This window comes from Odontesthes bonariensis, chromosome 21, assembly GCF_027942865.1.
Source record: "Odontesthes bonariensis isolate fOdoBon6 chromosome 21, fOdoBon6.hap1, whole genome shotgun sequence".
Taxonomy (NCBI): Eukaryota; Metazoa; Chordata; class Actinopteri; order Atheriniformes; family Atherinopsidae; genus Odontesthes; species Odontesthes bonariensis.
Genome location: NC_134526.1, coordinates 8,960,284 through 8,984,912, shown reverse-complemented (window position 1 = coordinate 8,984,912; position 24,629 = coordinate 8,960,284). Strand labels below are relative to the sequence as shown.

Sequence of the window (24,629 nt, the reverse complement as noted above, 5' to 3'; positions counted from 1 at the left end):
TTATACTATTGTTGTTGGTGTGCTGTTCCAAACTCCTGTTATTATGGCTTGTGTTTATGCCCCCAACTGGGACTGTCCTAATTTTATGACTTCCATATTCTCATCTATCCCATGTCTAGATACACATCACCTCATCTTTGGAGGAGATCTTAATTTATTCATCAATCCCGTACTTGACAGATCGGGTTCAAGAAAATTAATTCAATCCAAAGCAGCTAAATGTTTGTCTGTGTTGTCTGAGCAAATTGGTAGTGTGGATGTGTGGCGTTTTTATCACCCAACAGCAAAGGAGTTTTCATTTTATTCCCAGGTTCATCAAACTTACTCCCGAATTGATTATTTTTTCCTTGATAAGATTTTACTACCCTCAGTGAAGCAATGTGTTTACTCATCGATAGTTATTTCAGATCATGCCCCCCTCTTATTAGACCTGGAACTAGTCCCTAAAACTAAAAGCTATTCGACCTGGAGACTAAATGTAGGACTATTGTTATCTGAAAAATTTTGCAAATTCATTTCTGAAAAGATTTCACAATTTCTCGAGTTTAACAAATCTGATTCCACATCACCTTCCCTCCTGTGGGAAACCTCCAAGGTAAGTAATACGTGGGGAAATGATTTCATATAGCGCCAGGGTACGGGAGGGAAAAACAAAGACAGCTTGAACTGATGGAGGCAATTCTTCAAATTTGACCTTATTTCCACAAACAAAGCAGAGTTTCTTTTAAGACGCACAAAGGGCACTTACTATGAACATGGTAATAAGGCTAGTCGGTTACTGGCGAGGCAACTAAAACACCAATCTTCAAAAAGTGGCAGGGCACCAGGCCCGGACGGCTTTCCGCCCGAATTTTACCAAACGTTTTCTGACCAACTCGCTCCCCTGCTATTGGATATGTTTAATAATTCCTTTGAACTTGGCACCCTTCCCTCATCATTGACTCAAGCATTGATATCACTTATCCCAAAGAAAAGTAAGGACCTCGAAGATTGTAGCAGCTGGCGTCCTGTCAGTTTGCTTAACAGTGACATCAAACTGTTGGCTAAGACCCTCGCCAGCCGCCTTGACCCCTGTCTACTAAGCATCATTTCAAAAGACCAGACTGGTTTTATAAGGGGTAGGCAGCTATCCTCAAACATACGCCGTCTGCTCAATATAATACTGTCAAAACCTGATTTGCAAGTCCCTGAAATGGTCATTTCTATGGATGCGGAAAAGGCTTTCGACAGAGTAGAATGGCATTATTTATTCTCAGTTTTATATCGGTTCGGTTTCGGTCAAAATTTTATCACGTGGATTAAACTGCTATATAGTGCTCCAGTTGCTAGTGTAAGAACTAATTCATCACAATCCGACTTCTTTCCTTTAACTGCCGTCAAGGATGTCTGCTATTACCATTGTTGCTCGCTATTGCGATTGAACCGCTTTCCATTGCCCTTAGGAGTTCACCGCTTTTTACCGGTGTCTTTAGGAATGGGACTGAGCACAGATTATCACTTTATGCTGATGACCTTTTACTCTAGGTCTCAAATCCCACTGTCTGCACCGGAAAGATCTTGGACATTCTACGCACGTTTGGCTCCTTCTCCGGTTATAAATTGAATATTAATAAAAGTGAATGCTTCCCTCTCAATAATGCAGCAAAACAGATCCCGGCTCAAGCACTACCATTCCGCTTAGCCTCTACTAGCTTTCAATACTTAGGTATTAATATCTTGGATAGTCTCCCTTTGTTGTATGAACATAACATTGCGGAACTGGTTAAAAAGGTTAAATCGGATTTTCAACGCTGGAATGTCCTCCCATTGTCGCTCAAAGGTAGAATTAATTCTGTCAAAATGAATGTCCTACCAAAATTCCTATTTCTTTTTCAGTGTTTACCTATATTCCTGCCTAAAGCATTTTTCAAAGAATTGGATAAGATTATTTCACATTTCATCTGGGCAGGAAAGAATCCAAGGGCAAGATACTCAATTTTGCAAAGAACCAAGGATGAGGGGGGCCTTGCCCTACCGGATTTTAGGACATACTATTGGGCAGCCAATTTGCAAAAAATTCATACCTGGTATAACTCCCCCAGTACAGATCGGTGTCAGATGGAAGCTTACTCATGCAACTCCATCTCTTTATCAGCCTTATGTGCTCCTAGTAATGTACATCCAACTAAAGTCACCTCCAACCCAATTGTTTTGTCTACTATTAGAATCCTGAAACAGTTTAAACAGCACTTCAAAATCACCTCCCTCTCTACATTAATGCCCATCTGTGAAAACCATTTATTTACACCCCCGTCACTTGACTCAACATACACTCTGTGGAAAAAGAAAGGACTGGTGAATTTTGATCAACTCTTTGATAAAGACTTTTTTTTCTCCTTTGCTGACCTACAAACTAAATTTGCCCTTCCAAAAGCTCATTTATTTAGATACTTTCAAACCAGAGATTTTGTTCGCTGTAATTTTCCTAACTTTCCGCAAAAACCACCTCGTACTCTCCTTGATGCAATTTTGTCTCTTCCTGCAGTTCGTGGATTCATTGCAATCATGGTAAAATTAATTTTGTCTTCACTATCAGCCCCTCTGGCGACTAGGAACTCATGGGAAAAGGAGCTAGGTGGTACCTTGTCAGACGAATGGTGGCAAAGTGCCCTTGACAGGGTTAACTCCACCTCTTCTTGTGCCAGTCTGACATTGATCCAGTTTAAGGTCTTACATAGGATACATTTTTCTAAAGCTAAGCTTAAAAAATTTTTCAACACAAGTGACACATGTGACAGATGCTCTCTGTCACCAGCTAGTCATACACATATGTTTTTTTCTTGCCCGAGATTGAGCTCTTATTGGTCCTCCTTTTACAGTACTCTTTCAAAAGCTCTAAACAAGCCAGTGCTTTCGAGCCCTTAAACCTCCATCTTTGGTGTGCCTGAAGATTTCACACTCTTCACCAACAGGGAAAATAATTGTATCGCTTTTACATCTTTGGTAGCTCGTAGACGTATTTTACTTCATTGGAAGGATAAGAATCCTCCCTCCCCTAACTCTTGGCTAAAGGACTTAATGTCATTCCTATACTTAGAAAAAATCAAGTATAGATGATTAATGTTTAGGATGGTAGGTGCTAATTAAGATACTGGTGTGTACCCTGTCAGAGTTCTGTAAGAAGCCAGTGTGTCTATGATTCAATGTAGTGGTGGTCATAGTGTATTTGTGCTGTTTGTACTCCTCTGAATGTTCCCTTTTATTATTATTATTTATTATTTTTATTTATTTTTTTTTTTTTTTCCTTTGGGATGGGGATAGAGTTGTGTTTGCTTATTAGCATTATTACCCATTGTGATGTGACTAAGTCAAGTAAATGTGACTACGTTGGGGGAGTTCTAAAAGGGGAAAAATAGGTGAAATGTATCTTTTCAGATTGATCTTGGATTGTATATTGACAACCTAATAAAGATATATATGTATAAAAAAAAAAGTGCTTTAACTAAATAAGAATCATGGAGAAATAGTGATGTGAATACCTGGTGAAGCCTCATTGTGGATGGTACCGCTGGAAGGTCAGCCGGCATTTCTTTCACTGCATCATCTACATCTTGCTCCTGGATGTAAAATAATTTCACCTTTGATTGACCATCATTCAGAGCTTCGTAAAGGGACATTGCCGTGGGAATATCAACTCCTTGGCTGACAAGCCTGTCAGCCCTCCTCTTCAGTGTGCCACCTATGCCATCTGGGGCTCCTTTGCCATGACTGGCTTCAAAGTAATTCCAGGTTCCCCTTGTAAACCCCTTCTTAAAAATTTCAGTGCTAAAAAGGTAAAAGTTTCTACGCTGTTTGTATTGTGTGCAGGGCCCATTGCTAAAGAAATGCACAGTTGTTACATTTCCTTCAGAATAGGCTCCATGTGTTTCCATATTGCAGGTGGTCCCTTCAATCTTGATGCCGATATGATACAGAAGGAGGTAGGAGCCGATTCTCCCCCCACGTGATAAACACCTGTGTGTAAAGTGGCCTGTTGGTGGGATGCACCAAAATGAACAGACTGCACTTCTGCACTGTATTTGCAGCCATAATTTTCTGAGAAATCAACATGGACTACACATTGGTTGGCAGGGAGGTTCTGCTTCAGGGCCCGTGAGAAAGCATACTGCTGCCTGATGTTGTAGAGATGACGCCTAAACTTCTGGAGCAAAGTGGCAAATGTTTCCACCAGCTCTTCTTGTAAGGATTCATATTCTTTTTTCAAAGTGACCTTTGAGGTTGCTCCAGAGTCATCTTTGTGCTTTTTATCAACAGTTGCCCACTGAAGGTAGGAGGCGCGATCAGTAGCTTTGTACTGGCCTGTGAGTGGATAGCTCTTACTGCTGCACTCGCCACATTCTCCATACATACATTGCTTGCTTGTGATGTCACACGTGATGGCTTCTGTCAGGCTCTCCAAATTAAACGTGTCAATGATGTGCATCTGATGAAGCTTTTTAGCAATAAAGCCAAGATTTTCATGTTGTTTGCACATACATGTTTCACGATCTGCCAGCGTTGGGTGCACAACCCAATAGGGACGAAGTGTGCAAAACAGCGAGCATGACAGCTGGATGTTGGTCTGCTCAGCGAGGAACCTCAAATGGAGGTTCTTCACTGAATCCAGAAGCAGTCTTTTCTGCATTTTCTTTTTTCCTTTTGTGACCGTTTGCTTTTTTCCAGTAGTGATCCTGCTCACATCGTCACGTACAAAGAATAACGTTACCTTTTCTTTTAGTCTCGCACCAATTCCAGTGTAATCCTTCCTCTTGTAGTAGCAGACATTTTCATTTCCCAGGTTCTTCCATCTTCTCCTTGAAAATCCAAATACCTTCTGTGCCAGTTTCTGCAGCCTGTACTTCTTCAGGATTTTGCTGGTGATTACTGCTGCAATGAGTTGTCTGTGACTCTCTCTCTTAGATTTTTTTTGTACTTTGTGCGCACTTCCTCAGCTACTGCTGTATGGAACAACAGGGTTCTTCTTAAGGATGTGTGCGAAGCTTCCCTGAGTATTTTGTTGACTTTGGCTCTTGGAGATGGACGAGCCATTTTCAATCGTTGAAGCCGTTTCCTGTATTTTTCTGCGTTCTGTTCTGCTCTTCTCAACCTTTCTTCTAGTTCCTCTTGTTCCATTTTGATTTTTTTTGGGCAGCCCATTTTCTTCTTCTCCCAGCATCTCTTTTCCTAAAAGGAACATATAAGCAATAATTTTGTTCCATAACATTTTCACCTGTAGCAAAATATGCATTAGCAACCTTTCCATGTGGGACAAGTCCACCCTGAAAATGAAGCATTGATTGCCTTCATAACAGAAAAAAAAAAAAGAATTCAAGAGTACAACAGAGAGGCTGACGCGTCTACAGATCGCTACCTGGCTGAACGTGAAAAGAGGCACCTGGAGAACATTCAACAGCGCAGAATTAATGAAGAGGCTCTTCGGAAAGACATGACTGAGCAGATCAGAAGGAAGAAAGCACAAAAGGAAATGCAAAAACAAGAGGAGAAGAAGGAAGGCGATAAACTAAGACTTCTGGCCCAACAACACACAGTGAACATGAAAAAACAAGCTGCAAGAAATGCAGATAAAAAGAGAAGAAACTTCTTGGAAAATATTGAGGCTATTTCTCAAAGTCAACTTCGGAAAGAAATGGAAAGGAAAAGCCAAGAAGCTCAAAACGAACTCAGAATATGTTTTCAGCAGGAGATAGAACATAAAAGCTGATCAGCTGCTTTTCTACATGCAAGAGAAGGAAAAAGCTCAGAAAAAAAGGGAAAACGAAATCAAAGTTGTCAACACCAATTTTTTTCTGGCCAGACAAGCTGAGCAGAAGAAAAGAGACGAGCAGCAGGCTTCAGTAAAGACTGTAGGACAGGCCGCAGAGAGAGAAAAATGACTGCTCACAATGTTGTGAACGAAACGAGCAAGAAAGTAATTATCCACTGGTCATTTTACCTACAGTCACATACGCCACATTGCTACGTCGGTTCCTGTGAGTCAAACATTTCCAGCCACATGGAGAAAAGATTCAACACGCATCATGCCGAGGCCAGAAACATCATTCAGCGTGACTTTAACACTTGAGATCTGGCCTCTCTCCTAAAGCCTCTCCTATTCTGTAACCTGGAACTTCTGGGTTCCACTGATCCAGAAGTCACAAGTGTCGGACTGGACATGCACTGTGCTCTAATTTTGAAAAGTGTCAGAAGACTGAAAAAAGATATTTGGTTTCAGTGGGACATAACAGAAGCAGGTTTTGGTTTCAGACCTATTCTATTTGTTCTTCTATTTTTATCATTGTAAGTCTTTATCCAAATGCAGACTTGTGACATTTTGTGAGATTTTATACATTTACAAATTTGGTTGAAAGATTAATACAAACCATGTTAAAAAATACATATGTAATTTTTTAGCAACAACTCAAAGAGAACCCTCAAATTAGGGATGGAATAAAAAAAAAAATCTACAGCTGTTTTGTAAAAGAGATTTATTATATCCAGACAGAGAAGTGGTTTTACTCAGCATGAATGCCTTCATTACCCTCACTCACTACTGACAAAAGCATGTGTATTTCTATGTGTGCATGACAAATAATGTTGAATTGTGGTTTTGAAAATATGTTCAGTTTTAAAAACAGCTTCACTGGAAGCCGAAAATGGTCACCTAAATAAAAGTCAACAGACAACTAACGAGGAAGACTTGAAAGCCAATGTTAGCTGCTGCTGGTATCAAACCTAAATGTTAGATTTGAGCAGAAAACATTGATACAGTCAAGTTGTGTACGTATTCCGCTTAGTGTACTTGGGAGCCATGGTCGAAAACCAAGTGACAATGCTCTCTGCATATCTCTATGCAAAACCGTGAGGACCAAGGGCGTGGGAATGAGTTTAACATTGGGGCGGACACGTATCGGAAACCTGACAGATATGTCATGAATTAATGCGCCCAAATGCACCTATCTCCAGTATTGGGGGGAGGGCCCGTCCCTCCTGACCCAGTTCCAATGCCTATGCAGGACAGTTTAATAATCCATGAGCACAGATTTAAAAACCGAGAGCAAAATTGGCTACTGGAACTCAATTGTACTGGCAGTTGTACCTTGAATCCACAATTTATGCTTGACAAGAATTTGTACCTCACGTCTCACTTCATTTGACTCTTAAATTGGCAAAATAAATAACTTAGATCAAATATCATTTATTAGCTTCTTCTTTCTAGTGACTAGAATTATCTAGGTTGATGTGTTCTTTCTGATTAGGCATGTTGATTTAGCAGTCTTTGTATAAAGGGAGGTAAAGATTTTAAACTTTATTTAACTGAAAGACAGTGTCTAACTTTGAATTATACCTATCTGCTCCCTGGATTTAGGACAAAAATGGTTTTTAAAAATAACATCAAATGTATCTATTGTGGTAATAAATACACATTTTATGAATGTATTGTTTAAAATGGCAAGTTATGCCTTTTAAGGGGGTTAAGAGACAAGAGTAAACCTTTAACATGAGTATATGCGATAAAATTTGAGAGCGAAAAGACCATGGATGTATTACCGTATATTATCATCCATGGACTATAGCGGAAATAATGTGCATTTTTACGTCATTTCCGTCTTCGCGACATTCGTCACTTCCTCTCTTACCGGCGCTCCGTCGGGGCGTTACATCGTAGAAGCACCGTTTGGAATTAAAAACTCGACGAAGAATCCCATCAATCAAGGTAAGGTTACAGTAAAATGTGTACCGATTTGTGAAACGCATCTGCATCCTCTTGTCATATAAGATAAATCGAAAAGAAACTTGTGTACTTGTTAGAAGCTTGTAGACGAGTTAGCTTAGCCTGGCTAAAGCGGCCACCTGGCAGGATGACTCGTGTTAGCAGCCGCAGCTGCGATTAAAAGAGTCGAAGTTGTCAAGAAATGTGTAAGCTTGTTACCACGTTTGTTCTCCACATTTTGAGAACATCAAATGTTAAATTCCAGTACATAGAGAAGTGGCATTTCTCTTTAAGGAATGGTCTGATTTTAGCAGCGTCTCTTAGCTTACTAGTTAGCTAGTGAATGTAAGTATGCTAATGTTAGCTGATGCAGCCCCAGCGTATGTTATAAATGTCTGCGTTACAAATGTTATCAAAACCTACAGAATAATGTGTCATTCGTGTCAATCCAATACAAACGTATTGACAGTCAACTTTCCAACCACGTTTGTTTATCGTCTAAATTCCAATATTTAATTCGACCTTGCTGAAAACAACCATTAATCAGTTAAAACTTAGAAAAATGAATTTGATCACACATATCTTTTTCTTTTTTGAATGTTTTTACTCTCCTCTGTGCTCCCTTATTATCATGGCTCTCAGTCAGGAGGACAGTCATTAAATCCACAAAGATATCCTTGTTTATACATCCAGAGTTTGTATCTTATGTGCTTATTTAATGTTTTGTCAGTCAACAGAGTAGGATATATTTTGAATGACTGTCAGTACTGTCTCAGATGTGGTCATTTCCTGGTTTTCTCTTGTTTTATTTGTAAATAAAGAGTAATTTCCAACTGATTCAGCTTTGACAGTAAGGGGTCTGTGATGATTAGCCCACTGCGCAAGCTGATCAATGCCCATTTCTATGAGTGCATTGCTGGAGAGATCAGTGCTGCTTTTTGCCTGAGACCCTATGTATGTGTATCATAAATCTGCAGCTAAGACTAAGACACTGCTTCTCCTGGATCTGGATTTACTGACTCTGAAATGTTTGATCTCTCTTCCACTCCAACCTCAGATCATGGCGAAGTTTAACGCCCCAGTAATCCAGGACAACCCATCCGGATGGGGTCCGTGTGCGGTCCCAGACAAGTTCAAAGATATGCCCTATCAGCCTTTCAGTAAAGGAGACCGACTGGGAAAGGTTTGTTCTCTCAAACAAGTCCCACTTGAACAGATCCAAGTTGTGTTGAGTCAATTTCCTTATTTTGTGCATGTTGGTTCTGACAGGTTGCCGACTGGACCGGAGCAACTTACCAAGACAAGAGATACACAAGTGAGTGAGACAGATGTGTCTTATGTGTACATTTATTTTCATGGGACTCATTCAGAATGTTGAAAAAAATATACTTGAATTAATTTTTTATTTGTAAATTATGATGCGTGTAGAAGTAGGTTGTAGGGGTGAAAAAAGATTGTTCTTACTTACATATTGTATATATCTTGTATATTGTGTCATGATTATTATCTGTTTTTTTGCTTCAGATAAGTATTCCTCTCAGTTTGGAGGTGGCAGTCAGTATGCCTACTTCCATGAGGAGGATGAGACGAGCTTCCAGCTGGTGGATACCGCCAAAACTCAGAAGACGGCTTACCAGAGGAACCGCATGAGGTTTGCTCAGGTAAGGTAGATCATCGAAGAACTCAGAGCCATCTGTGTTGACATGGGAATGTTGTGCATCATACCGTCAGTGGTGCTGTTTGAAATTGGGGCTTTGTTTCCACAGAGGAACCTCCGCAGGGACAAGGACCGCAGGAACATGACTCAGTTTAACATGCAGACTCTTCCGAAGAGCGCCAAGCAGAAGGAGAGGTGAGATCCTTTTTCTGCGCTCGAGAGGAAGGATCCCAGCTGGAGACGAGATTTACACATTTGCGCACCGATAACTGGTCACACTAAAGATTTGGCTTGATGTTGGTTTTTTTTGTTTGTGTTTGTAGGGATCGTATGCGACTGCAGAAGAAGTTCCAGAAGCAGTTTGGTGTCCGTCAGAAGTGGGACCAAAAATCTCAGGTATTTTTTTTTAGTTGATTTATCAGTTTGTTGTTTAAAGGGAAAAATAATCTATTTATCATTGATAAATCAGTTTTTAATGCAAATAATTGGTTGTTTCCCCTCATGAAATGTGATATAACAGTTGTGTTGATTATTACATTTTATAAAGGGACAAAAAAAACTGGATATACAGTGTGCTTTGTTGTGGGTTGGGAGTCCTCAGTTGGCTGTAATTGGCGATCTTTTTGAAAACCCTTTCAACAAGGTGCTGGTTTAAAGTAAAGTGTTCTGCTGCAGTGGAAGAACATGAATGTTCTTGGTTTGCACAAGTTTGATATTTTCCATTTGACTTCAGAAGTGTTTATAACCACGTGGGCCTTTTAATATCACCACCTGGTGTTCACAGGTCTCACTTACTGTAAGATATGCTTTTGTCAGGGTTTCTGGTGACATGTCTTCTGTCTGTGTTCATCACAGGCCCAGCTGAAGCCCAGGGACTCCTCTGTGGAGGTGAGGAGTGACTGGGAGGTGAAGGAGGAGATGGACTTCCCCAGACTGATGAAGATGAGATACATGGAGGTGGCCGACCCCGTTGACATGTAAGTGAAGCTGAACTGCAGTTAGTCAGCAGGAGAAAAACAGACGTCGGTGAACATTTCTTTCCCGTTTCCTGCAGCGAATGCTGTGGCGCTTTGGAGTACTACGATAAGGCTTTTGATCGGATCACCACCCGCAACGAAAAGCAGCTTAAAAGCATCAAGAGGATCTTCCACACTGTTACCACCACCGACGATCCAGTCATCCGCAAGGTAGAAAGTTCTTCACAAAACAAGCTCTTCTCACAGAAGCATTTCTGTCGCATTTCGATTTCTTATCAACAGTCTGATTTTCTGTCTCTCCAGCTGGCTAAGACCCAGGGCAATGTGTTCGCCACTGATGCCATCTTGGCCACCTTGATGTGCTGCACGCGCTCAGTCAACTCCTGGGACATCATTGTGCAGAGAGTGGGCAACAAACTGTTCTTCGACAAGAGAGACAACTCTGACTTTGGTGAGTCTTTGAGAGGTTGATTTCACCAAACTTGAATTTCTGCTTTTTTGGGGGAACTTCATACAAGTAACTGATCACGTCTCGTTCTGATTAAAGGGAACCATGCGACACTCTTCTGTCTAACTGTATAAGTTTCACTTCGTTCTCATGTTGTTGCTTTTTCATTCCTTTCTGTTTAGCTTTATTGGCTTTTTTCCCCACAAACTTGATCAGATGGATGCAGTGTTTTAAACACTTACTCAGAGGGTTGCTCTTGCTGCATGTTTGTGATTGCAAATACCACAGTATGAGAACAACGGCGTCTGATTGGACCGCAGTCTGTGATTGTAGACTGATTCGGCACAAAGTAGCAACAGTAACACAGTTTTTGATACAGAAAAATAATGCAACATATTTGTTTCCACTTGCCTGATTGGTCAGAGTTGGGGAGCAAGTAATGTTGAACAGAATCGAGGCTTTAGCCTTGTTCACATTAGGTATTAACATGCAGGTTTAGGCTAACGTGGTTCCAGTGTTGGATCGGAGCCGAGGCTTGATGTTGGACCAGTCCTTTGCATCTGCTTCCACAGCAGCATCAAGTCTTTGCTTTTCTTTGTGTTAGAACAGTTTGCCAGGGGCTGGAAGTGGGATTATGGTGACCGAACCATTTTAAAACTGGACATGAAGTAGAATCAGATGTGTAAAAGTCATTAATACTATTAATATATATTAGTGCTTTTCCATCTGCTCGTGTGGTGTTTGTCCAGTCATAACTGCAGCAGAAGCACAACATTATGATGCAGTTAAAGTTTGTCAGTCGGTCTTCTAAGGAAAGTAAACAAACCATGAATGATATTTATGGGAGTCCTGGTGACATACAGAGAAAATTAAGACTTTTGAACAACTAAATACTGATCTCTGGGTATAATCCTTTATTTGATCACCTAATTGTGACTTGTTCCCAGATTTGCTAACTGTGAGTGAGACCGCCAACGAGCCTCCCCAGGATGAAGGCAACTCCTTCAACTCTCCTCGCAATCTTGCAATGGAGGCCACTTACATAAACCACAACTTCAGCCAGCAGTGTTTACGCATCGTAAGTAAACACGCATAAGTACACACCATCCAGATCAGTGTCTCCTCCAGGATGTTCATGTTTGTGTCGTCTTCGATTCAGGGTGCGGAGCGGCACAAGTTTCCAAACCCTAACCCATTTGTGGAGGAAGATATGGACAAGAGTGAGGTGGCATCTGTAGCCTACAGGTAGGACACACCACCATCTGGTGGTGCTGCTGGATGCTAAAACTGCTTCCTCTGCAGCTCATGAGTGGTTCGTTTCAGGTACCGTCACTGGAAGCTTGGGGAGGATATTGATCTGATTATCCGCTGTGAGCATGACGGAGTGATGACCGGCGCCAACGGAGAAGTGTCCTTCATCAACATCAAGACCCTGAACGAGTGGGACTCCAGGGTGAGTGGCTTTTATTATTTTCATGTCCATTGCTAGAAATGTATCATTAAAAGCTACTTGATTAGTTATGTTTGAGTCAAGAAAAACACCAGATATTTGTGTTATTTCATAATTGGGAGACCTTGTTTAAAGGGGAACTCCGGGGCATTTGAAGCGCATTTCCATTGCTAGAGGTTGTCAAATACTGATAGTAGGACACAGACCGGTGCAAATCGGCGCTCCCTGTGCGGCGATTGCGCTGTTTGCGCAGCCTGTCATGCTAACCAAATACGTGGTGGCTAGGGGCAAGTGCTAACCCTTCCACGTAAAACAACAACTTGCACACTGCAGAAACGTCACACCACTTTATAAACCATCCGACAATAAAGTCACAAGCCTTACCATCAAAACCATATGCATGGTTCTCACATTACTGGCATGGGGATGTTACAAAACAACTTTATAAACAGCATGTCACTTACCTCTTGTCGGTAGGCGCGCGTCCAAAAGAGTCAATGGCCGATACTCCCAAATACAAAACAATTATCTTCTCTAGAAAAACTGCGTTCAAGTATTTAAAACATTACAACAATATTACTGGGCATGTATTGTTGTAATGTTTTGTTAATGTTTGTATTTGGGAGTATCGGCCATTGACTCTTTTGGATGCGCGCCTACCGACATGAGGTAAGTGACATGCTGTTTATAAAGTTGTTTTGTAACGTCCCCATGCCAGTAATGTGAGAAACAGCGCAATCGCTTCACAGGGAGCGTCGATTTGCACCGGTCTGTGTCCTACTATCAGTATTTGACAACCTCTAGCAATGGAAATGCGCTTCAAATGCCCCGGAGTTCCCCTTTCATTTAAGCTTAGCAACAACCTTTGGTCATAGTCATATTTTTCCACTAGAGGGAGCCATGGCTTCTCAAACCTTTTTCATTTTTTTTTTTCTTTTTTACCCACAACGCACAAATATGGACCTCCAAATGAAGATGTAGTGAGTTTAGTTGATGTCAACCAGATGAGGCAGCTGTGTTGAGTTTCACCTTTTATCAGACAGTGAAGTCATGAAATATTTTTAGAAGCAATGAAATTTGCAGAATTCACCAAATTTTAAATTAAAACCTTTAAGTATGTACTAAGATATGAAATGGTTGCTGTTCTTTATTCGTCAGTATTGTAATGGAGTGGACTGGCGTCAGAAGCTGGACTCTCAGAGAGGAGCCGTCCTGGCCACTGAGCTGAAGAACAACAGCTACAAACTGGCCCGCTGGACCTGCTGTGCCATGTTGGCTGGATCAGAGTACCTCAAACTGGGGTGAGTAGCACAACCCATCATGATACTCTGTTTGTGGAAGGACATGGATTAACCGTAGGACTGTGTGCTCTTCAGGTATGTGTCTCGGTATCACGTGAAGGACTCTGCTCGCCACGTCATCTTGGGAACTCAGCAGTTCAAACCCAACGAGTTCGCCAGCCAGATCAACCTGAGCATGGAGAACGCCTGGGGAATCCTCCGCTGTGTCATCGATATCTGCCGCAAACTGGACGAGGGCAAGTACCTGATCCTCAAGGACCCCAACAAGGTGAGCCGTCACAGAAAAACCAGAGGCTGCTGTTTAGCTGTTGGGGCCGGTGGGTTAATACTCTGTTTTCTGGTAAACAGCAAGTGATTCGGGTGTACAGCCTGCCTGATGGGACCTTCAGCTCTGATGAAGAGGAGGAGGAAGAGGAAGATGAAGAGGATGAGGAGGAAGAAGGTATGATTAGGTTGTCAACAGCTAGTTTCTACATATTTAACAGCCTCAAACCTGAGATCTGCTTCCGAGCCAGTATTTGTAAACTTCTATTGAATGAAATTGGACCAAAACTTGTTTTCTGTTGACAGCCTCCATCTTAATCCTGTTCTGTTTTCTTTTCCTTGCTCTTATTGTAGATGAAGAGAACTGAAGTGACCAAAGCAGCCCTCAACATACTTGGAAGAAACACAATGTTAATCCTTTCGACATTTAATAAAGAACAGAATGGACAAGGTGTTTGTGCGTGTATACTTTTCTCAGGTTTATCTATCTTTTACAGTTTTTCTCGATTGCTAAAGCACAATTTCTAGATCTCTGAGCACAATGACCAGTTGCCTAAACACATTTAATAAATCAGGCCCCTAGTTGGCTTAACTATAAACACATTTCACCTCAATCTCCAATTTCACAAAACTCTGAACACATTTGCATTTGCCAAAACACATGTTGCAGAACTCTAAACACATTCACACTTATGCTAAACACTTTTGCACTTATGCTAAACACTTTTGCACTTATGCTAAACACTTTCGCACTTATGCTAAACACTTTTGCACTTGCTAAAACACACTTTTGCTCACACAATGCAAAATGGTAGACTCAGACATCAAAAGTTGAACACAATGAAAGCACGGGCGTCATTGCTTAAACACGGTGACTCAAAATTGAAGACATGTGACACCATCCATATTGGCCGCTTGAGAATGCACAACGACTCAAAACTGAAGACACCTGCCAATGATGTGACAACACCTACAGTATATAGGCCAGTTTAGAATGCACAGTTTGCTGAAGGTGCCAAACGGCAACAGAATGGACAGAGGCAGAGTTCGTGTCAGAGGAGGGCGAGGAGCAGGCCAAGGTGTGGACGAGGTCCTGTGGCCTGACCCCACCCGACAACATGATGCGCAGGCCCGTGCACAGCCCCCCCCATGGTACCTCTTTACTGTAAGAATTTGTGACATGTATCCCCATGTATGCTTTTGTTCTCTTTTGAAATTTGTTTTGGGAAAAGTACGTTTGTACAGGTTGTCAATAATACGGGTTCAATTCCCCTAAAAATAATCTGTGACTTACTATTGATTACTATACAAATGTGATTACTATACAAATGATGGGGTACTTAGAACATCACACCCTGAACATTGTGTTTTCAATTTTTATTGAAGTGTGTGATAGATATCCAATAGTGTTTACATTTTTGCAAGCTGTGAGGACCAATTTGTTGTCAAAGTTTGGTTTTGGCCATAGGAGCAACAGTTTTGTGATGAAAGTTTGGGTTTTGGAGTGTGAGTTTCGTTTTGCAAAGAGTTTTTGTGGAGCTAGCTTGAGAAAAGTGTTTTGTGTTTAGAGTTTAGAGAAAACGGAGGGCAGTTTCCTGAAATGTGTTCTGACATTCGAGAAAAACTGTAATGAGTAGAAACTTAAAATAACAGGCACCTTTCATTGTGTCCGTTTGCTTGAATATTTCTTCATGCACGACAGATTCGGTGCATCGAAATAAAACTGAAAAATTAAATAAAAATTTGAGATTCCTATCTATAATGTCCACATGGTAAAAAAAAGTTCCAAGGAAACATCAAGAGTGACAGGAAGTAACCTACAACTATGTTCATATAGTTTCATCAGAATTAGTTCATAATTTGGAAGAAGAGCATTACAGCTTATTTGATTGGCCTAATTATTGAGAGTGAATTTGGATAAGAAGAAAATAATACCAATTTTTCCCGGCCACTGAATGCAAAACATTACTTTTCAATTTGATAAGATGTGAAGTGAGAATAGCTCAGTGAGATGGAAGTTTTGTTTCAGTGATTGCCATCAGAGTTTTCTAAAGCTGTGGAAACTTAGCGAACTCATTGATCAAAAGTATGAGTCTGAACTAAAGGTCAGTTATATATATATAAAATACAGCAACATTCATTTAAACATTTTTTGTTTTTTTAAGTGCATAAAATGCCGTGCAAGTGTTGTAGAAATAGAGTGGATTCAAATTCTCTGTATTTTTCCACAGTTTAGCACAATGCACCAGTTTCAACTCATCACATTTCTTCCCAACCCTTTCCTCTAAGTTATTTTATTACGTTTATAAGTGCAGTTGCCTCATCATGGTTATATCTAGTCAAAACATGTGCAATGTTAAAGAATTAAGATGATACAATGCGTCATCTTTATTCATAGCATAGATATTATGCAATATTTACATGTTCAGATGTATGGATAATGGATTTAGGACACAGGAATCCTGGAAAATGTGTTTTGTAGCTCTGATTTGATGCCATTTTTACTCAAAAAAAGAAATAACCTCTGACAGAAATTTTTACTTATTAGTACTTATAGTATTTATTGTAAACAATATAATCACTGTAAAGTTTAGGAACCGCCAAAACAAAACGATTGAAATGACAGCTCTCTGGTCACTTTAGATAGCAAATATGCCACCAAAGTAACTTCAATAAAATGATTTTAGAAAAGAAATCTAATTTTCAAAAAATTTAGGAAAACATAGCAATGCTTCATTAGGCTTAGAAGCTGATGGGAAAAAAATGCTCTTATGAGCTCCTGTAGGTAGAGATTGTGATCTTGCAGCCGCTCAAGGACATCCAAAAAAGTAGGTCTTCCTTGTACGAAAACAACGGTGAGAGGCCACCCTCAGAATATATCTGTTGAGTGAAAAAAGACATTTTCTCTTTAAAAACAGTAATTAGTTATCAAGTGCACGTGTCTGCATGTTCACTGAGAACAGGAAACATTTATGGAGGGCAGAAAAGATGGTTTTAAAGAAGTGTTCATTCAACTGCAAAGTCAGTTTGTCTTTCTATTAAACTTTTTTTCCTTATGTTGGGAGCAGTTTGCAATATTTATCAGGATCAATACAAATAAGATGGATAAAGAAGCAGAAAACACTTCCTTTGAACAGAAGAGGCTCAGCATAGCAGCAGATTGTTCTCCTCGGTTTTATTATTGTTACATTTGAGGAGAAGCAGTGCTTAAGAATTCGTGATTCTAATGGAGATGTTGCAGACTGCAACAAACTGAATAAACCCCTGCCTCACTTTTACTTTCAAAGCAAGTGGAAGAAACTGGAATCTGCTGAAAATGTATAAAGTCGTCTTTAAAGCCAGTGTTTGGTTTGTCCCCGCAGGAATACTGTAGAAACACAACTGTGTGACTTGGGCCCTGTTCCTATCAGCTGTTTGTACAAATAAATCAAGTGAAGATGTAGAAGTATCTGCAAATAGATATTTAAATTGGCTCCATAATGAAAGTGAACTAAGTCATATTTATTACACGGCATCATTGTCACCAGGAGGTGGGGGTGTTTGCATCCTTGTTACCTCAGTGTAAGTAATCTTTACACATATATAAACAATCAAATCAGTAAAAGATAAAACACACAATATTTATTAAGCCTTTCAATAATTTGATCTTTGACAGGGACTTACCTCCAGTAGCCACTCCTTGCGAAGCAAGCGACATCATCCGTGATGTCATCATCAGTAAAGGCTGCAGGGGGGGAAAGAATCATTAAAAACATGCAGAATATATCCATCAGTTGATGATCGACGATGAGTATTTCTGTTGTTAATATTTTTTTGTAAGAGCTCACCTGAGCAGCTTGTACGGCACACATTTCTGGACCAGCGATAACCTGAATTGCAGAAGTGGCTGTCAGAAAACTGGAAGAGCCCGTAGAAGCCCAGGGACCAAGGAATCCTCTTTCTGGGCCTCCGGCGATGCACTGATTGGCTGTTACGTCTACCATCCATGTACTGAGATTCTGTGTCTTCCTCGCTGCTGTTTTCGTCGCTGCCCAGGTGATCATCATCTTCTACCATCTCCTCCTCGTTAAACTTGGTTTCTTCCTCGTTCAGCATCTGCTCCAGGGACATGTCTGACTCCAAATTTTGCTTTTGCTTCTTGCTTGAAGAAGCCGCCCGTTTTTTTCTGTCTCTGTTTAAATTTGGGGTCATTGTAGTAGTAGTTGGTGCTTTGGTGGTAGTAGTTGTAGTAGTTGTTGGTGTGGTGGTAGTTGGTGCTTTGGTGGTAGTAGTTGTAGTAGTTGTTGGTGTGGTGGTAGTTGGTGCTTTGGTGGTAGTAGTTGTAGTAGTTGTTGGTGTGGTGGTAGTTGGTGCTTTGGTGGTAGTAGTTGTAGTAGTTGTTGGTGTGGTGGTAGTTGGTGCTTTGGTGGTAGTAGTTGTAGTAGTTGTTGGTGTGGTGGTAGTTGGTGCTTTGGTGGTAGTAGTTGTAATAGTAGTTGTTGGTGTGGTGGTAGTTGGTGCTTTGGTGGTAGTAGTTGTAGTAGTTGTTGGTGTGGTGGTAGTTGGTGCTTTGGTGGTAGTAGTTGTAGTAGTTGTTGGTGTGGTGGTAGTTGGTGCTTTGGTGGTAGTAGTTGTAGTAGTTGTTGGTGTGGTGGTAGTTGGTGCTTTAGTGGTAGTAGTTGTAGTAGTTGTTGGTGTGGTGGTAGTTGGTGCTTTGGTGGTAGTAGTTGTAGTAGTTGTTGGTATGGTGGTAGTTGGTGCTTTGGTGGTAGTAGTTGTAGTAGTTGTTGGTGTGGTGGTAGTTGGTGCTTTGGTGGTAGTAGTTGTAGTAGTTGTTGGTGTGGTCGTAGTTGGTGCTTTGGTGGTAGTAGTTGTAATAGTAGTTGTTGGTGTGGTGGTAGTTGGTGCTTTGGTGGTAGTAGTTGTAGTAGTTGTTGGTGTGGTGGTAGTTGGTGCTTTGGTGGTAGTAGTTGTAGTAGTTGTTGGTGTGGTGGTAGTTGGTGCTTTGGTCTTTGATACAGTGGTGGCTGTGTCAGGTGACTGCGTTTCATTTCCTGCGGTTGTTGTAGGAATTGTTGGCCTGACTGTGGTTGTAAGTTTGCGTTTACCAAAAACTGTGACGAGGTTGGTGTCCAAATGGGATCTCCTCTCCAATTCACAGGTGACTGCAGCAAACCAGTTATGCAAGCAAAGGGCAGAGGGCCAACAAGGAAAAACAAGAGCAAGATCAAAAGATCAGCATCCAAACAATGTGAGCCACTGCCTTTCTTTAACATCCAGAACGTATGTAAGACAAGTGGTTTTCTTTACTTTCTTTTCATTTTTGAGTAGCTTTTTTGTACTTAATGAGTTCTCAGAATCAATGCCCCATGACGTTATCCTTGCTTACTGGGTTGTGATGGGATATCACATCACTTGTTCGGTGCAGAATCATCCGTAATAAGAATTACAAGAAAGTAGTGATTGTGATAAATATAACAATACTTTAAAGTATTAAAAAAATAAGAATAATCTACCAAGTGGACCAAATTTTGCACTGATTTGGGGAAAATGAAACTGCTTCTTCATACTGCTTTTGCATGTTTGGAGAAATAGAGACTACACAGTCTAAATCATAGATGATAAAAGGTAACCATAGCACAGGATAGCTGTTACTGTACCAGTAAAAGAAAATCATTACATTTCTATTCTATTATCATCAGAATATACATAACATACGGAAAATTAAATGTGTTCATTGGAGTATTTGTTGCACTCTGCCCAAAAATGGTTAAGGTATCCTTTAATGTGCACATCACTTTAAAGTTATAGTTGATACAGTTGATGATGACTCCATTTCTACACTGCTAACACGCCCTCATAAATTAATTCTTGATGTTATTTTACATTTATTCATGGGATATTCAGCCTCCAAGCTGGCTGCATCAGAAGTTATCAAATAGATAAAGCAGAGTAAAAAGTGCACTATTTGCTCCTAAATACTGTATTTGTAGAGTTAAAGTGCAAATCAGTACTTGGATACGTCAGAGTTGTTGTAATGTATAGCCCCTTGATTTATATCGGTTACTACTTTCCACAACTCTCTGTTTTCCTGCTTTGAATTGTCCCAGCAGAGACTGTCTGTGGTATGTTTGTGACTTAGTTAGACCCACCTATTGCCACAACCTGATCCCTGATTCTTGCCAACCTTCTGGGCAGCCTGATGGCTTTCATGAGCTTCTCTCTTAGCTCACATCTGTTGACATTACGGCTCTCAGAGATGCTGGGCAGCACAACTGCCACAGCCAACACCAGCAGCAACCCCAGCTTCATGTCAACACTGTCTGTAGGAAGAGCAGAAAATACAACCATGATCAAAGAAGAACGACTGGAAACGGTTTCATCTGAAAATAGCAGGAAGGAAAATAGGCTGATTGACAATGAAAAAGATTTTTGTGCTCGCCCTGTGTTCTGCACATTAATAATGAGTGGTATGGCTCTAGTGGTGCGGATTATAGTGTGCTTGTCAGGAGGAAACATAAAACAGACCATAACAAGCATCTTATTCCGAGAGTTATCGATTTATACTGTGAATCAAGATGCTGGTAATGTGTATTTATGATGTCTAGTTAACTTCGGTCCAAGTTAAGACATGAAAAATATGTTTAATATGTAGCTGTGGTAGTGATTTATATCCTGTTTTATGATAATAATTCCGGCTAAATTTGTGAAAGAATGAAAAACACGAGTTTTCTTCTTTTTGTTAGTTGGAAAAAAAAGTTGAAAAAAACTTCTTTTGATTTTAAATATTTTTCCAAATTTGATTATCAGTTTGTACAATTTATTCAGGAAAACTCAAATGCTCAAACAAGCCGGTTAACAAACAAACAAATTGCCCTTAAATATAATAACAGCAGTACTGGCAAAATGGTAATTATGATAATAATGATGATAGTAATAAAATGAAGATTCCTACCACGTCCGTCCAGCTGATAGACTGTTTCACCAGATGGGAATTCAGGTGCTTGCACAGAACAGTTCACCTGCTTTATATATCATGGCATCAATCAATCAATGGACCAACCAGTTTTACCATCGTCATAGCTTCTGCATTCTTTCCTTGACGGAAGAAGGAAATTTTCAAAGTGGACAAAGCATTGCACAAAGATGGCTGCTTTCATTGTTTTAAAAGAAACCAAAAAGGTATCAAAGACCCCAGTATTGTATGTTACACACCAGGGGCGGAGCTATAGACGGGGCGGCCAGGGCCCTCACCCACTCAAAAAAAAAAAAAAAACCTGTATATAGTTCCCAGTTTGTTTGCATCGCAATGTTCTATGTTTAAACATTCCGAAATGTTTTGTTGCAATCTTTGCAAATAATGTATATAGTTTAGCCTAAAGGCTGATTTATGCTTCAGACGCAAAGCCTCTGACGGTCGGACGCAGAGCCTCTGCGAGCGTCAAAATCTTGACCACTCCCCCACGCAGAGGCTCTGCGCGCGTCCTCGTGCACCTCAGAAATATCCTGACTACGCGACAGACGCACGCAGACCACCAACGGAAGTGCGCAGACAAAAGCGGCTGTGATTGGTCCTCGGTGTGCCTTTCCGGTTGTCTGTGTGGCTTCCTCCTTTGCATTTTCGCCAACTCCAATAAAATAAGCTGTTCTTCTTCGATGTCGAGCAACTCCAGATCCATATCTTGCATACACTTTTTTTTTTTTTCGAAAGATAAACACTTCCGCCGGCGCCGCTGAAGTTCTCGTCACCGCCCACCGAAATTCTCGCGAGGGGAAACTGCTGTGCCTCCCTAGAAATTCCAGACCGAGGTTGCAGAACCATTACATGAAAAGTGGCTCGCGACCAGAGCAAAGCAACACGTCAAGACGATAGACGCAGAACTATAATCTGCCTTTAACCCAGCCACTTTGAGCAGTCAGCTCAAACAGGTGCCGGTCCCAAGCCCGGATTAATGGTTGTCGTCAAAAAATAGCCTTCTTTTCTCGTCACTTGATGGATGAGATGGACATGCCCCGGAACGAGGGGCCCCGGTGGGGATGTTTTGCCCCTGGGCCCTGTCCGCAATTGTTCTGCCACTGTTACACACTATGTGAGCCTGAGTAAAACATCGCTGATTGGGACTTTATTCATTTGGTTCTGCAGTCACACAAAATGTCCTGCAAATTAACCAAGCTATTAACATAGTTAAGTTCAGCCTGAGTGTCCACCTCAGAGTGTGTCCACCGTGTCCACCGTGCTTAAAAACAACTGACATGCAATCATTGCGTGGGTTGGATGGCTGACTCAACAGGTGCTCTTTGTTGGAGGGGGAGCAGTAAATACTGCAAACAACGATAGAGAAAAAAATACTTTTCAACTTATTGGGCAAACATACTTGCAAACAATGGATAGCAGAAAGGCTAAATAGTTTGTCAGGGGTTTTTTCTTTTGTTTTGTATTTTGCTGTGTCATAATCTAACCATATGACCCAATGCAGGGGCGTAGCACCAAATTTGGGGCCCCAGGAACAACCACTACCATGCATATTTGAACCAACATCAACCCTGTTAGGCTTTTGGGACACTTGTATAGGCTAATAGTTATTATGAAAATAAATACATTTAAGACAAATATGGCTTCTATTTCACAATTATGTGGTAGCCAACAAAATGAGAGATTATTTTTTAATTATTTGACTTCGGCTGCTATCAGGGCCGTAGCCAGGATTTAGGAATAGGCGGGGTCCATGATGCGCGCACATAGCGCGCACTGAAATTTTTACAATATATATATATATATATATATATTTTTTTTTTTTTTTTTTTTTTTTTTTAATTATATAGTTTTTAATATATAGCAGTGTTGCACATTGAGGCTAGTAGCAAAATAAACCATTATAATGTAACAAGAACCCATAGCTAAAAAGAACCTGATTATTTCCCAATGCAAGCATACAAATGTTTGGTACAAGCAAAGGCCATTTGGCCAGGCATAGAGTAAGGCTAACTAACCAATATAAAAAATAGAGTTAAATATAGATGGATAGATGCATATTGTAGGCTATAGCTGTTGCTAAACAACCTATAAAGGTTTATGGGCTATATTGAATTCAGTACTAAATTAGATGTGAAAAAGTGTCTCCAGCCTGCATAAATGTGCATTGCTATAACAAGGTGCTGTCTTCTTTATTCACGAACCATACATGACATCGATATAACAATCATATCATTCTAAAGAGCTCGAGCTGAGCTTTCCGTCAGTATATAGCAATCGCCGCTGCACTGCAGAGTGGCAGAGGAAATCGTTCGTCAAATTCGTCTAATTTTTCTATTACTGATTACTGGTATGCAGCTACTATGTTGACGGTACTTTTCTCACCGACTACGGAGCGCACACACGTGTTATACACACCGTTGGAAAGGGCAGAAACAGACCTTTCAAATGGTACCACGCAGTCACACATTCACGAAAGTGATGTAAACACAAACGTCAATTGAAACGTGTATGCGAAAACCGAGATTAAAAAAATAAATAAATAAAAAATCCCTGAAAACTACCGAGGTCCAGACCTCGCTTTCCTCATAGCTGGCTACGGCCATGGCTGGTATCACAGTGGTATGCAACGGAATGGGAATGGGAATCAGTTACTGTAGGCTGTAATTTTGACATTTGGGCTCACCTTTCTTGGGAAAGAAATCAGTAAGCAGTTGCTTTCCTTCATTTTGTCTCTCTTGCCTTTCTTTTCTTTTCTGAGAGCCTGATTTTTTTTTTTGGATGACATCTTTCATGTGCCGGCTGCTGCGTTTAATGCCTAATAATGAAGTGAGTGAAATTAATGGCGCATGTACAATCAAAAGTCCGCCAGAGGGCGGACTAAACCAATGCGCACTGATAATGGGGGTGCCTGATATAGATTATAGCCTATTTGCAGGCTGGGATATACATTTCAACAGATATATTTCCAGAGAACATTGGATTTTTATAAATTACCAACATATATTGATATTATTTAAAAAATGATTTTTAAAAAACGAAAGAAGAAGAAAATTTCCCTTAGCCCCCCCCCGTAGGCTGGACCCTATGAATCAGTCTGACTTTTCCCCCCTGTTCGACGCCGCTGTGACCCAACACTGAATACATACCACACTTTTTCCAGGAAGTCTGCACCAGAAGGATAACAATGAAAATGATCTCAAGTTCCAGCAGAACCAGTTTGGTTTCTATAAAGTTCAATTCAAGATTAGCATATCCTGCTAAGACATATAGGCTAGTGGTTTCCCATTAATCTTTTCAACTTTTTACTGCTATTAACCAGCACATTTTTCAAATGCATTATTTCATAATGTGCCAAACTAACCACCATAAACTATATAGTGTGTTAAAAATGACCATATTTCATTTGATTGACAGTTTCACTTTCATCTAAGTGTGTACTTTAATACAATCTGAGTTTAAGACATTCACTTGTAACTCTGCTTTGACTTTTGTATTTATGTTTTATTTGATATGAATTATAGATTGCTTATACTGTTCTGACTAATGCAGAATGACAGCAGTAAACCCTCCTGATGTGGTGCTCTCACCTCCTAACCGCTCTCGGTCAGATGGCCGACCTCCCTGAGTCTGGTTTCTGTTGAAAAGGAGTCACTGGCGTCGCCCTCCACCTTGTGCAAGCTCATGACGGAGGATTGAGACAAAATGAAAACTTTATTTGATTAAACTGGATTTTAATGATGTGGATTGCATATATTTGAACTATATTTGAGCATTTTTCTCTCTCTTTAAAGTGCCCTACCATGATTTTTGCTGTTAATTTGCACTATGTAAATAAATTTTCATAGTTT

At 40.5% G+C, this 24,629-nt stretch overlaps 2 protein-coding genes across 6 annotated transcripts in view; one reads left to right on the top strand and one right to left on the bottom strand.

Annotated features, from left to right (window-relative positions):
- Positions 1 to 14,276, top strand: part of eif3d (eukaryotic translation initiation factor 3, subunit D) — a 145,550-nt gene extending 131,274 nt beyond the window's left edge. For 3 of the 4 annotated variants that reach the window (XM_075453441.1, XM_075453440.1, XM_075453439.1), the window contains exons 2-16: positions 8,785 to 8,912; positions 8,999 to 9,044; positions 9,254 to 9,390; positions 9,496 to 9,581; positions 9,710 to 9,782; positions 10,242 to 10,363; positions 10,441 to 10,573; positions 10,667 to 10,814; positions 11,759 to 11,889; positions 11,971 to 12,056; positions 12,135 to 12,264; positions 13,420 to 13,562; positions 13,638 to 13,830; positions 13,911 to 14,004; positions 14,181 to 14,276. In XM_075453441.1, coding sequence (XP_075309556.1) covers positions 8,790 to 8,912; positions 8,999 to 9,044; positions 9,254 to 9,390; positions 9,496 to 9,581; positions 9,710 to 9,782; positions 10,242 to 10,363; positions 10,441 to 10,573; positions 10,667 to 10,814; positions 11,759 to 11,889; positions 11,971 to 12,056; positions 12,135 to 12,264; positions 13,420 to 13,562; positions 13,638 to 13,830; positions 13,911 to 14,004; positions 14,181 to 14,194 — 1,659 coding nt within the window. In that variant the 5' untranslated portion in view covers positions 8,785 to 8,789 and the 3' untranslated portion in view covers positions 14,195 to 14,276. Of the gene's footprint in view, positions 1 to 7,635; positions 7,733 to 8,784; positions 8,913 to 8,998; positions 9,045 to 9,253; positions 9,391 to 9,495; positions 9,582 to 9,709; positions 9,783 to 10,241; positions 10,364 to 10,440; positions 10,574 to 10,666; positions 10,815 to 11,758; positions 11,890 to 11,970; positions 12,057 to 12,134; positions 12,265 to 13,419; positions 13,563 to 13,637; positions 13,831 to 13,910; positions 14,005 to 14,180 lie in introns of those variants that run through there. The other variant, XM_075453438.1, reaches the window with a different exon arrangement.
- On the bottom strand, positions 14,238 to 23,599 carry LOC142370910 (uncharacterized). 2 transcript variants are annotated; one of them, XM_075453436.1, is made up of 5 exons: positions 23,465 to 23,599; positions 19,958 to 20,128; positions 17,654 to 18,970; positions 17,490 to 17,550; positions 14,238 to 16,706 (listed from the first exon to the last, which is right to left on the bottom strand). In XM_075453436.1, the coding sequence occupies exons 1-5, from the start codon at positions 23,571 to 23,573 to the stop codon at positions 16,637 to 16,639; spliced, it is 1,728 nt and encodes a 575-aa protein (XP_075309551.1). In that variant the 5' UTR covers positions 23,574 to 23,599; the 3' UTR covers positions 14,238 to 16,636. The 2 variants fall into 2 exon arrangements, with proteins under 2 accessions (XP_075309551.1, XP_075309552.1); XM_075453437.1 differs by lacking the exon at positions 23,465 to 23,599 and adding an exon at positions 20,761 to 20,861.
- Positions 23,600 to 24,629: the final 1,030 nt, after the last annotated feature.

Excerpts from the sequence above, each read along its gene's own strand:
- LOC142370910 (XM_075453436.1), bottom strand. The coding sequence starts at position 23,573 with ATGAAAGATGTCATCCAAAAAAAAAAATCAGGCTCTCAGAAAAGAAAA. Across the intron at positions 20,129-23,464 it reads TGATTTCTTTCCCAAGAAAG|ACAGTGTTGACATGAAGCTG; the intron begins GTGAGCCCAAAT and ends CTCTTCCTACAG. Across the intron at positions 16,707-17,489 it reads GCAAGGAGTGGCTACTGGAG|ATATATTCTGAGGGTGGCCT; the intron begins GTAAGTCCCTGT and ends TTCACTCAACAG.